At 38.3% G+C, this 13,797-nt stretch overlaps 1 protein-coding gene across 1 annotated transcript in view; it reads right to left on the bottom strand.

Moving 5' to 3' along the window:
* Positions 1-13,797, bottom strand: part of STMND1 (stathmin domain containing 1) — a 35,452-nt gene that overhangs the window by 8,658 nt on the left and 12,997 nt on the right. The window contains 3 exon segments of the mRNA XM_067754843.1: positions 5,660-5,718; positions 5,721-5,810; positions 11,029-11,209. Coding sequence (XP_067610944.1) covers positions 5,660-5,718; positions 5,721-5,810; positions 11,029-11,209 — 330 coding nt within the window.

The following is a 13,797-nucleotide window of genomic DNA, read 5'->3' as shown; positions in this document are numbered from 1 at the left end:
TTTGTGTATGGTGTTAGGGAGTGTTCTAATTTCATTCTTTTACATGTAGTCCAGTTTTCCCAGCACCACTTATTGAAGAGACTGTCTTTTCTCCATTGTATATCCTTGCCTCCTTTGTCATAGATTAGTTGACCATAGGTGCGTGTGTTTATCTCTAGGCTTTCTATCCTGTTCCATTGATCTATATTTCTGTTTTTGTGCCAGTACCATATTGTCTTGATTACTGTAGCTTTGTAGTATAGTCTGAAGTCAGGGAGGCTGATTCCTCCAGTTTCGTTTTTTTCCCTCAAGGCTGCTTTGGCTATTTGGGGTCTTTTATGTCTCCATACAAATTTTAAGATTTTTTGTTCTGGTTCTGTAAAAAATGCCATTGGTAATTTGATAGGGATTGCATTGAATCTGTAGATTGCTTTGGGTAGTATAGTCACTTTCACAATATTGATTCTTCTAATCCAAGAACATGGTATATCTCTCCATCCATTTGTATCATCTTTAATTACTTTCATCAGTGTCTTACAGTTTTCTGACTACAGGTCTTTTACCTCTCTAGGTAGGTTTATTGCTAGGTACTTTATTCTTCTTGTTGCAATCGTAAATGGGAGTGTTTCCTTAATTTCTCTTTCAGGTTTTTCATCGTTAGTGTATAGGAATGCAAGAGATTTCTGTGCATTAATTTTGTATCCTGCAACTTTACCAAATTCATTGATTAGCTCTAGTAGTTTTCTGGTGGCACCTTTAGGATTCTCTATATATACTATCTTGTCATCTGCAAACAGTAACAGTTTTACTCCTTCTGTTCCAATTTGTATTCCTTTTCTTTCTTTTTCTTCTCTGATTGCTGTGGCTAGGACTTCCAAAACTATGTTGAATAATAGTGGTGAGAGTGGACATCCTTGTCGTGTTCCTGATCTTAGAGGAAATGCTTTCAGTTTTTCACCATTGAGAATGATGTTTGCTGTGGGTTTGTCGTATATGGCCTTTATTATGTTGTGGTAGGTTCCCTCCATTCCCACTTTCCAGAGAGTTTTTATCATAGACAGGTGTTGAATTTTGTCCAAAGCTTTTTCTGTATCTATTGAGATGATCATATGGTTTTTATTCTTCAATTTGTTAATATGGTGTATCACATTGATTGATATGCATGTACTGAAGAATCCTTGCATTCCTGGGATAAATCCCACTTGATCATGGTGTATAATCCTTTTAATGTGTTGTTGGATTCCGTTTGCTAGTGTTTTGTTGAGGATTTTTGCATCTATATTCATCGGTGATATTGGTCTGTAATTTTCTTTTTTTGTAGTATCTTTGTCTGGTTTTGGTATCAGGGTGATGGCGGCCTCATAGAATGAGTTTGGGAGAGTTCCTGCCTCTGCAATTTTTTTGGAAGAGTTTGCGAAGGATGGGTGTTAGCTCTTCTCTAAATGTTTGGTAGAATTCACCTGTGAAGCCATCTGGTCCTGGACTTCTGTTTGTTGTAAGATTTTTAATCACAGTTTCAATTTCATTACTTGTGATTGGTCTGTTCATATTTTCTATTTCTTCTTGGTTCAGTCTTGGAAGGTTATATCTTTCTAAGAATTTGTCCATTTCTTCCAGGTTGTCCATTTTATTGGCAGAGAGTTGCTTGTAGTAGTCTCTTAGGATGCTTTGTATTTCTGTGGTGTCTGTTGTAACTTCTCCTTTTTCATTTCTGATTTTATTGATTTGAGTCCTCTCCCTCTTTTTCTTGATGAGTCTGGCTAATGGTTTATCAATTTTTTTTTTATCTTCTCGAAGAACCAGCTTTTTTATTGATCTTTGCTATTGTTTTCTTTGTTTCTATTTCATTTATTTCTGCTCTGATCTTTATGATTTCTTTCCTTCTGCTAACTTTGGGTTTTGTTTGTTATTCTTTCTCTAGTTCCTTTAGGTGTAAGGTTAGATTGTTTATTTGAGATTTTTCTTGTTTCTTGAGGTAGGCTTTTATAGCTATAAACTTCCCTCTTAGAACTGCTTTTGCTGCATCCCACAGGTTTTGGATTGTCATGTTTTCATGGTCATTTGTCTCTAGGTATTTTTTGATTTCCTCTTTGATTTCTTCAGTGATCTCTTGGTTATTTAGTAACATATTCTTTAGCCTCCATGTGTTTGTGTATTTTACATTTTTTTCCCTGTAATTGATTTCTAATCTCATAGCATTGTGGTCAGAAAAGATGCTTGATATGATTTCAATTTTCTTAAATTTACTGAGGCTTGATTTGTGACCCAAGATGTGATCTATCCTGGAGAATGTTTTGTGCGCATTTGAGAAGAAAGTGTAATCTGCTGTTTTTGGATGGAATGTCCTATAAACATCTATTAAATCTATCTGCTCTATAGTGTCATTTAAAGCTTGTGCTTCCTTATTAATTTTCTGTTTGGGTGATCTGTCCATTAGTGTAAGTGAGATGTTAAAGTCCCCCACTATTACTGTGTTACTGTCGATTTCCTCTTTAAAAGCTGTTAGCAGTTGCCTTATGTATTGAGGTGCTCCTACATTGGGTGCATATATATTTATAATTGTCATATCTTCTTCTTGGATTGATCCCTTGATCATTATGTAGTGTCCTTCCTTGTCTCTTGTAACATTCTTTATTTTAAAGTCTACTTTATCTGATATGAGTATTGCTACTCCAGCTTTCTTTTGATTTCCATTTGCATGGAATATCTTTTTCCAACCCCTCACTTTCAGTCTGTATGTGTCCTAGGTCTGAAGTGGGTCTCTTGTAGACAGCATACAGATGGGTCTTGTTTTTGTATCCACTCAGTGAGCCTGTGTGTTTTGGTTGGAGCATTTAATCCATTCACGTTTAAGGTAATTATCAATATGTATGTTCCTATGACCATTTTCTTAATTGTTTTGGGTTTGTTTTTGTAGGTCCTTTTCTTCTCTTGTGTTTCCCACTTAGAGAAATTCCTTTAGCATTTGTTGTAGGGCTGGTTTGTTGGTGCTGAATTCTCTTAACTTTTGCTTGTCTGTAAAGCTTTTGATTTCTCCATGAATGTGAATGAGATCCTTGCCGGGTAGAGTGATCTTGGTTGTAGGTTCTTCCCTTTCATCGCCTTAAATATGTCATGCCACTCCCTTCTGGCTTGCAGAGTTTGTGCTGAGAAATCAACTGTTAACCTTATGGGAGTTCCCTTGTATGTTATTTGTCATTTTTTCCTTGCAGCTTTCAATAATTTTTCTTTGTCTTTAATTTTTGCCAAGTTGATTACTATGTGTCTCGGCGTGTTTCTCCTTGGGTTTATCCTGTATGGGACTCTCTGCGCTTCCTGGACTTGGGTGGCTATTTCCTTTCCCATGTAAGGGAAGCTTTTTACTATAATCTCTTCAAATATTTTCTCGGTCCTTTCTCTCTCTCTTCTCCTTCTGGGACCCCTATAATGTGAATGTTGTTGCGTTTAATGTTGTCCCAGAGGTCTCTTAGGCTGTCTTCATTTCTTTTCATTCTTTTTTTCTTTATTCTGTTCTGCAGCAGTGAATTCCACCATTCTGTCTTCCAGGTCACTTATCTGTTCTTCTGCCTCAGTTATTCTGCTATTGATTCCTTCTAGTGTAGTTTTCATTTCAGTTATCGTATTATTCATCTCTGTTTGTTTGTTCTTTAATTCTTCTAGGTCTTTGTTGAACATTTCTTGCATCTTCTTGATCTTTGCCTGCATTCTTTTTCCGAGGTCTTGGATCATCTTCACTATCATTATTCTGAATTCTTTTTCTGGAAGGCTGCCTATCTCGACTTCATTTAGTTGTTTTTCTGGGGTTGTATCTTGTTCCTTCATCTGGTACATACCCCTCTGCCTTTTCATCTTGTCTATCTTTCTGTGGATGTGGTTTTTATTCCACAGGCTGTAGGATTGTAGTTCTTTTTGCTTCTGCTCTCTACCCTCTGGTGGACGAGGCTATCTAAGAGGCTTGAGACTCCTGTCTTTTCTTTTTTTTTTTTTTAATAAATTTATTTATTTATTTATTTAATTTATTTGGTTGCATAGGGTCTTCATTGCTGCATGCGGGCTTTCTCTTGTTGCAGCGAGTGGGGGCTACTCTTTGTTGCGGTGCGCAGGCTTCTTATTGCAGTGGCTTCTCTTGTTGTGGAGCACAGGCTCTAGATGCGCAGGCTCAGCAGTTGTGGCTCACGGGCTCTAAAGTGCAGGCTCACTAGTTGTGGCGCACGGGCTTAGTTGCTCCAAGGCATGTGGGATCTTCCCAGAACAGGGATTGAACCCGTGTCCCCTGCACTGGCAGGTGGATTCTTAACCACTGCGCCACCAGGGAAGTTCCTGTCTTTTCTTTTTGACCCAACTTTTATTTTCTGACCCCCAGCGATTCACCTACAGCAAGAAAAAAAATCTCTCCTTGTCCTTTCCATATTAAAGATGCATCATTTTTTAGTACTTTGAAGTAAGATAAGGTACTCGAAAATGCCTTGCATCCTGATAGCTAGCCTTGTGCAAATGTAAATTGTCATTATGTTGGCATCAGTTTTTCCATTATGTGGTCCATTTTTACCTTCCCCTCAGTCCCTCTTATTATTGGCAGCCTGATAATATCATTCATAAGGCTTAACAAACTTCTTTCCTTGCCAAGTACTTTCTTGCCAAGTACTTATTTTTCCTTCTTCAAAAGAAAATGCCACTTTGGCTTTTATTTATGAGTTCTCAGCAGGTCCCACACACAGAGAAGGAAATTACCTTTATTGAAACACTAAGTGACTTGGTCTAGGTGCAAACTTGATTTCACTAATGAATCTTTTTATTCCCTATTGACTGTTTTCCCTACAACACAGGGGACTGGCCACCACTAAGGTGCCTTTGATATAATTTCTGGTCTCAATTTCCATCACTTCTGTTTCTTTCTTTTCTTTCCTATTCATTTTCCCTTATGCCTCTTTTCTGTGTTATTTCTTCTTCTTATCTTCCTTCCTCTGTCTATCCTTTAGGATTACTGGTACTGCTGGCAGTGGCTTAAAAAGAAACCCAAACCAATGAGAACTAAACAGAACAACAGCAAATCTGCCATCTTCTTCATAGGTTTACAAAGAAGTTATTAAAAAGTCAAGAACTCAAGACTTTGGCCACGACAAGTTAACATCAGGCTACAAATAATGCTCACACTACAGAAAAACAATGATAGATCAGTCAAGATGAATCAACAAAGAAAATTAAGGGTATAACAATTTTTATCATTGTATTTATTACCTCATGGTTGACCTCAGGGTGTATATATAAATGTATACATGTATCTATTTTAGCTTTGACATTTAGGCCTATTTTCTTATTGGATAAGTCAAGGTTCAGTTTTATAGTCACATGCCTAGTACACAGGCAATGTTTAATAAAAACTGCTGAAAGAATGAAGGCATTTTATTCAATGGGGCTTATCATGTCTCAAATTTGGTAAAACCCAAGATATGTTTCATTGGATTCATTAATCATTAACAATCAGGCAATTCCTGAATCCGTAGAGAAGGATGGTGTGCAGAGGGGTGAGGGAGTTTATGGGAGAAAAAACTGGCTTAGATAAATGCCGTAATCTGTACTGTGACACTAAGATGCATATTGGTGGAAAAAATAACTCGTGATCAGTCATATTCTGTTGCTGTTTTAACTATAAGCTACTGTTAATTACAAAATTACTTGCCGTGACATCATATGATTCTCCATTTCTAAATATTTTGCTGGGGCTTTGTATTATTCCTTAACAATTAACTCCTCTAGGATGTCTGATGACTTTTGTTGCTCTCGATTCTCTAAGGGTTGGGGTTTATGGATTAATCCACTGATCACTAGGTCTTCCAAAGGAAAAGAAAAAAGCAGAAAAGAAAAAAGAAATTTAAGCACGAAGATTTTATCAATCAAATGCTAAATACATGCCTTATAAATCATGCTAATTAACTCTTAGTCTCAACACTTGTACCTAAATATCTGTTTCTACTACAAATCTTTATAATCCTTTGAACTTCAAATCCTTAATGTTCTTACAGAGGATACACATCAACATAATATACTGTTTACTTAGCAGGTCGAATATTAACATAACAAAAAGTCTTTGTGCCGCTATGTACTACTTTTTTGTTGTAACGACACTTACACACTTGGGTACGATTATACAGGTTCTGTGCAATAATTATGAAGCTAAACCATAGCCACGAATGAGATAGTCTTTCAGTGACTCTGAGTTGCAGTTTGGTTTCTATGCTTTGTATACAAAGGATAAACAGCGTGATGTTGCCAAGAGACTTCTAGTTCTGCAACCCTGAGTTTACAATTACGCCATCTGCTAAATCTACATAAGTAAAAGCATGCCTTTTTGAAAAGAGTCTTTGAACCAAATCAGAATTGGAGTCGACTGGTAGCTAAATTTTTATTCTAAAAATGGCGCTGAAATAGTTTATAGGGGAGCACTAATGAGAGAGACCGCTCCCATTACACATCACCCAATTATATAAATAAGCGAGCAAGCATCTGTTTTTACAACCTCATAAAATAAAGGTGCAATGAGGGGTCCTCAGAAATGAGCTCTCTTCTATTTTAAGAAGTCCATTTCATCCAGTGGATGGAATCTTTTTATGAAAATTTCTAAACCCACTGGTTAACAAAGACAGTTTTCATGAATTTGTAATGGGAAGACAGGAAAAACACACACATGCGCACACACACACACAAACCAGATGTCTCTCACTTCAGAATATTAACCTTCCTAGTATCAGAGACTTCTCTAATTGCCTGCTGCAGTTAACCCCAACGAATTTCCTATAGTCTTATCACCTTTCCAGTGCTATGTCTTCCACTCATACACATGTTTGAAATAGAGTCAGTTCTCATTTTAAAGTGCTCTGTACAGATTTTGGTACAGAGTAGTAAATAAAGCATGGGTTTCAAGGAGGTAAACTAGAAACTAAAAGAACAGAAAAAAATCAAGAAGAGGTGAATCCTCTTCAAGGAATTAGAATGAATTATTTGTAAGAAGCTGGGCTTATCTGCAAGGGTCAAAATAATAATAATAATGAGCATTTATTGAGCACTCATGTGCCTGGCACCATATTAAGTACTTTATGTTCTTTGTAAGATCTAATTCAAACATAAATTCTGTGACAGAGGTGTTAGTATCTCTTTTTTTTTTTTTTTTTTTGCGGTACGTGGGCCTCTCACCGCTGTGGCCTCTCCTGTTGCGGAGCACAGGCTCCAGACGCGCAGGCTCAGCGGCCATGGCTCACGGGCCCAGCCGCTCTGCGGCACGTGGGATCTTCCCGGACTGGGGCACAAACCCGTGTCCCCTGCATCGGCAGGCGGACTCTCAACCACTGCGCCACCAGGGAAGCCCAGTATCTCTATTTTATACATAAACTATATGAGAGAGGCTAATTAACTTGCTCAAGGTGACACAAGTAGTAAGTGAATTAACTAGGATTTGAATCCAAGTCTATTTGACATTAGCATCCACGCTCTTCACCACCTCACTGTACTCCTTCCCAAATAGGTTATGTATCAATAAATGGCTCCCTCTGGTCATGGTCCACTTCTTTCTCAGGATGTTCTTAAAAAGAATGTCATCGTTGACATCTGTCACTACCATAACAGAATTATTTTAACCATTTCTAACCATTCTTTTCTGAGTCTACCAAAGTACTTGGCTTGACATTTACAGTAGCTCACTTATCCAGAAATCCCTGGACTACATCAGTCATTTCAGCTAATATTCATGATTTCTTGGGACACTGAAGACTATTGGGGGAATGTTTAAAAATGACATTGTGCTTCTTTCTGATTATAAAAGAAATACGTAGTTATCAGAGTAAACTTGGAATATATAAAAAAGAGTAAAGAGGAAAATTAAAATGTCCATACTCTTACCTTTCAGAGGTTGCCAGTTAACATATGAAATTTAATTTTTATAAATTTGACATCATACTGAACATCCAGTTTTATTTCTTACGTAGTTAATATTTACAGTAGCATCAGTTCATGCCATTAGAAATTTCATAAGCCTAAGTGTAAAAAGTGAAATTATGCAAGAAAACATGGGTGGATTTGTCTTTAATCTTGGTGTAGGGAAAGGCTTTCTAGCTATGTCTCAAAATCCAGGTTCAATGAAAGAAAGATTGATAACTTTTACTACATTAAAAAAAACCCTTCAGGGGCTTCCCTGGTGGTGCAGTGGTTGGGAGTCCGCCTGCCGATGCAGGGGATGCGGGTTCGTGCCCCGGTTTGGGAGGATCCCGCGTGCCGCGGAGCGGCTGGGCCCGTGAGCCGTGGCCGCTGGGCCTGCGCGTCCGGAGCCTGTGCTCCGCAATGGGAGAGGCCACAGCGGTGAGAGGCCCGCGTACCGCCAAAAAAAAACAAAACAAAAACAAAAACAAAAAAACCTTCAGAATGGCAAAAAAAAAAAAAAAAAAAAACCACAGTAAAAGTCAAAACTAGGTATCACGTACCTCCTGATTTGATGTACTAATAAGCAGGATACAATATCATTTTTGGTATTCTCGCTAAAAATGCATATTCTGAACCTAATCATGAGGAAATATCAGACAAACCCAAACGGAAGAATGTTCTACAAAGTAAGTGGCTTATATCTCCAAATATATCAAGGGTTTAGAAGACAAAAAAAGGCCAAGGAATTGTTCCGGATTAAAGGAAACTGAAGTCACACGACAACTACATTAAACGTGTGATTCTGCATTAGATCTTGAACCAGAAATTTATTTCCGAAGGACATTTGTGAGACAACTGACAAAATTTGAATAGGTGAGTAAACAGCACTGCATCAGTGGTAACTGTCTGATTTGGATCCTTGTACTGCAATTTTGCAAAGAATGTTCTTGTTTTTAGGTAATGCACACTGATATATTTAAGAGTAAAGTATCATTATGTCTGTGACTTACTCTCAGAAAAAATATAGATGTATATGGGAGAAGCGGGGGAGAGGGAAGAGGGAGGGAGGGAAGAGAGGGGACATTGATAACACAAACGTGGTACAACATTAACTTTGGGGGAATCTGGGTGAAAGAATACAGGCATTCTTTGTTTTGGACAACTTTTCTTATCTGAAACTTCTCAAAATCAGAAGTTCTTTTTGTTTGTTTGTTTTGTTTTGTTTTTGTTTTTGGCCGTGCCATGCAGCTTGTGGGATCTCAGTTCCCCGACCAAGGACTGAACCCGGGCCCTCGGCCGTGAGAGTTCAGAGTCCTAACCACTGGACCACCAGGGACTTCCACAGAAGTGTTAGTTTGTTTTGTTTTTTTACTAAAAGGAAATACTTGGGAAATGTTAGTGTGAAACTTGAAATTTTAAAAAATTTTTATTGAAGTATAGCTGATTTACAATGTGTGAACCTTGAAATTTTTAACAAATATACTCTGTAGCTGTGAAGAGCAGGGATGCAGAGAGGAGACAGAGAGGAAACTGGGCAGAGAACAAGTCGAAAGCTCAGGGTACCGGTTCTTATTCATCCTGTGGGAAGAGCTTTTCTGAAAACAAATTTACACTACATTTTGAAAACACCTGGTTTGGTGGTTCAGTCCCTCCCCCGCTGGTCTCTCTTAGCACCATCCTGCTTACCTGGGGCCCTCCCTCCCCACACTGCTTTCAACGGTGTACAAATGGCAGGACTGCCTGTCCGAGGGCACCCCTGTCCTCCTAACAATCCCTTGTCTGTTAACACATGGATATTGAGTATTCGTGTTGCAGTCTAGGAGGGATTCTCATCAAGAGAGTCATCAGAGAGAAAAAATACATGTGCTGGCCCAACACAGAGGTAGAGAAAGAGGCCATCCCTGCCCTGCATCCCCCATCTCCTCCTTCATCCTCAGAGGTCATGCTACACCCTATCAGAAGCACAAGACGAGGGCAAATGTGAAATTTGCGATGGACCTAGAGAATATTATGCTTCGTGAAATAAGTCAGAGAAAGAAATATACTGTATAATACCACATCTATGTGGAATCTAAAAACTAACACAAACGAATGCATATGCAAAACAGAAACAGACTCACAGGTATAGAAAACCCACTAGTGGTTACCGAAGGGGAGAGTGAAGAGGGGAAGGGCAAGATAGGGGTAGGTGATGAAGAGATACAAACTACTATGTATAAAATAGATAAACAACAAGGACATTTTATAGCCCAGGGAATTACAGCCATTACCTTGTAATTACTTATAATGGAGTATAAGCTGTAAAAATACTGAATCCCTATGCTGTACTCCTAAAAACGAACATAATATTGTAAATCAACTATACTTCAATTTAAGAAATAAATAAAAGCGTATTAAAAAAGGAAATTTGTCAGAACCCGAGTTGCCACAAAAGTCCAGGAAAAAGAATCTCACTTACTATCCAATCTATTTTCCAACTCTAACTGGTCCCTAGGGAAGAAACTACAGCAATGAGGAAGGAAAGACTCCCCCTACCCCAAATAAGTCTTCCTTGAAGTCTGTTAAGTTCAATTTGTTTCAAAGGCTGATGAAACAGAAACAAGAGCTCTTAACAACAGAAGGGTAACTCAAGTAAAGTGAAAACATACCACAGGAAAAACCACAAATAGTTTCTAAAGAACACACCAGGTCAACATCACATCTTTTATGTTTTTGAAAGATATTTTTATTGTACATTTGCTTATAACTCTGAATGGGGAGAGACAAGAGAAAAAGTTTGATGCAGATTTTACTTAATTTTTCAAATGTAGAACTTTGCCTTGGAAAGAGGTTAACATAGTGCAAGTTTTGAGGAATTTAACTAAAGCCTGTGCAACTCGTATTCCCAAGGCCTTATCCCAACCACCAATAAAGGCTCTTAGTTTAAAAAAAGATAGTTTTAATTATGTCATCAACAAGAAGATTAACGGTTAGTATTACTTACCTAATGAAGGCCTAAGGCTATGTCTTGGAGATGCGACCTTGACATTTGAAGCACTGTCTGGTTCACAAAGCTGTGATAAGTCACCAAACACACGTTATAAAACATATTCAGAGAAACAGTATTTTATATAGATCAACATGAACAGGGGCTGTTACCTGAATTTATTCTTCTGTTTCTTTCACTAGGAAATGGGGAACTTTCTGGAATGGTTCCAGGTAAGCTTCCCCACTGGGCCTGCTTGTCCAGGCTTCCAGGGCTGCCCACATTATCCTTGGGGAGCATAGTTTCAATCTGGGGTCTGAAATTCTCCCCGGAATAAGCCACACCGACATCAGCCTGTGAAAAGGAAAAGGCTCTGTAAGAGTCAAGATTTCTTAAAAGATGAAAATGCCACACAGTCTGCTTTGTGAAAAGCTGAGTAGTACCCAGCACCCTGTCAATGTGACCTTATGTGGCAAAAGGGACTTTCTTTGCAGGTGTGATTCAATTAAGGACCTTGTGATAGCAGGAGTATCCCAGGTTATCTAGGTGGGCTCTGAATGTAATCACAAGTGTCCTTAGAAGAGGGAGGCAGAGGAAGATTTGATCACAGAGAAGGAGATGGTGATGCGATGTCAGAAGCACGGACACAGTTGGAGGTGCTGCAGTACCAGCAATGAAGATGCAGGAAGGGCCACCAGCCGAGGAACGCAGGAATGCAGCTCTAGAAGCTGGAAAAATCGAGGAAAAAGATTCTCTCCTCAGAGCCTTTGAAAGGAACCAGCCCTGCAAACATCTTGACTTTCGCCCAGTGGAACCAATTTTGGACTTCTGACCTCCAGAACTGTGAGGGAATAAAATTGTGTTGTTTGAAGCCACTAAACTTACATTAATTTGTTATAGTGGCAGTAGGAATCTAACACAGTGACTAATAGGAATCTACCAGGTACAAGCTATCATGCTGAGTATTCTGGAGGGCACCAAGATGAACAAGTTTAATCATCAAATGTGAAAAGTAAAGACACTGCTATGTATAAAGCCTTTTTATTTATTTATTTTTTAACATCTTTATTGGAGTATAACCACTTTACAATGGTGTGTCAGTTTCTGCTGTATAACAAAGTGAATCAGCTATACATATATCCCCATATCCCCTCCCTCTTGCGTCTCCCTCCCACTCTCCTTATCCCACCCCTCTAGGTGGTCACAAAACACCGAGCTGATCTCCCTGTGCTATGCAGCTGCTTCCCACTAGCTATCTATTTTACATCTGGTAGTGTATATATGTCCATGCCACTCTCTCACTTGGTCCCAGCTTACCCTTCCCCCTCCCCATGTCCTCAAGTCCATTCTCTACATCTGTGTCTTTATTCCTGTCCTGCCCATAGGTTCTTCAGAACCATTTTTTCCCCCTAGATTCCATATATATGTGTCAGCATACGGTACTTTTCTCTTTCTGACTTACTTCACTCTGTATGACAGACTCTAGGTCCATCCACCTCACTACAAATAACTCAATTTCGTAAAAGCCTTTTTAAAAATGAAACTACCATTATTGTTTTTGTTTCAATCAGACACTAATCTAGGCTTTGCTGTTATGGTATTTGGTAGATGTGGTTAACATCTAAAATTAGTTGACTTTAAGCAAAGGAAATGATCCTCAAATAATCTGGGTGGGCCTCATCCAATCAGTTGAAGGCCTTAAGAGTGGAACCGAGGTTTCTCTGAGGGAGAAGGAATTCTGTAGACGCAGCTTCAGCTCCAGCCTAGCTTTCTGGACCACCTATTCTATTGTATGGGTTTTGGACTTGCTTTGCCAGCCCTTATAATTGCATAAGCCAATTCCTTATAACACATCTATTTATCTATCTGTTCATCCATCCTACTGGTTCTGATTCTTTGGTAAAACCCTGACTGATATAGAAACACAGTAGAAAATAAGAAGGACCAGTCCCTAGACAGAAGCATTATTGACATCTTAGTATATAACTTCCCAAATATGTTTGATTATATAACTATAATCTTTAAAAATAAATTGGAATTGGCCAGTAAGCATATGAAAAGATGTTCAATATCATTGGTCATTAGGGAGATGTAAATCAAAACCATAAAGAGATATCACTTCACACACACTAAGATGACTATCATGAAAAAGACACATCATAAGAAGTGTTGTCAAGGATGTGGAAAAATTGGAACCCTTGCACATTGCCGTGGGAATGTAAAATGGTGCAGCCACTTGGGGAAATGATTTGAGAGTTCCTCAAAAATTTCCTCTTAACATAGAGTTACCAGATGACCCAGAAATTCCACCCCTAAGTATATGCCCAAGCAAAATGAAAACGTCTGTTCATACAAAATCTTGCACACAAATCTTCATAGTTATTATTCAAATATCTAAAAAGTGGAAACAACCCAAATGTCCAGCAACTGATGACTAGATAAATTAAATGTGGCCTATCCATACCAAGGAATATTATTTGGCAATAAAAAGCAATGAAGCTTTTTATAGACTTACGTGTATCAGTAGATACATGCTACAATACAGGTGACACCTGACAACATTATACTAAGTGAAAGAAGCCAGTAACAAAGATCATTCCACTTACATGACATGTTCAGAAGAGGCAGATTAATAGAAACAGAAGGCGGATTTAGTGGTTTCTCAGGAAATGCCTGTTGGCTGCCAATGGATAGTGGTTCGTTTTAGGGGGACAAAAGTGTCCCAAAATTAGCTTGTGGTGACGGTTGTCAATTGTGCATTTTAATGGATGAATTGTATCAATATATGTGGTTTACATTTCAATAAAGCTGTTTAAAAAACAAAAGAAATCAGATTATATATTAAGTGATATATTGTATTTCTGTAACCTTTGTTTTCTAGTAACTATTATATATCAGAGACATTTCCCTATGTCAATACATATAGGTCTATCTCATTCTAT

The sequence above is a fragment of the Pseudorca crassidens genome, chromosome 10, assembly GCF_039906515.1.
Source record: "Pseudorca crassidens isolate mPseCra1 chromosome 10, mPseCra1.hap1, whole genome shotgun sequence".
Lineage (NCBI taxonomy): Eukaryota > Metazoa > Chordata > Mammalia > Artiodactyla > Delphinidae > Pseudorca > Pseudorca crassidens.
The sequence above is the reverse complement of the archived record's forward strand: the minus strand, read 5'-3'. Positions and strand labels throughout refer to the sequence as shown.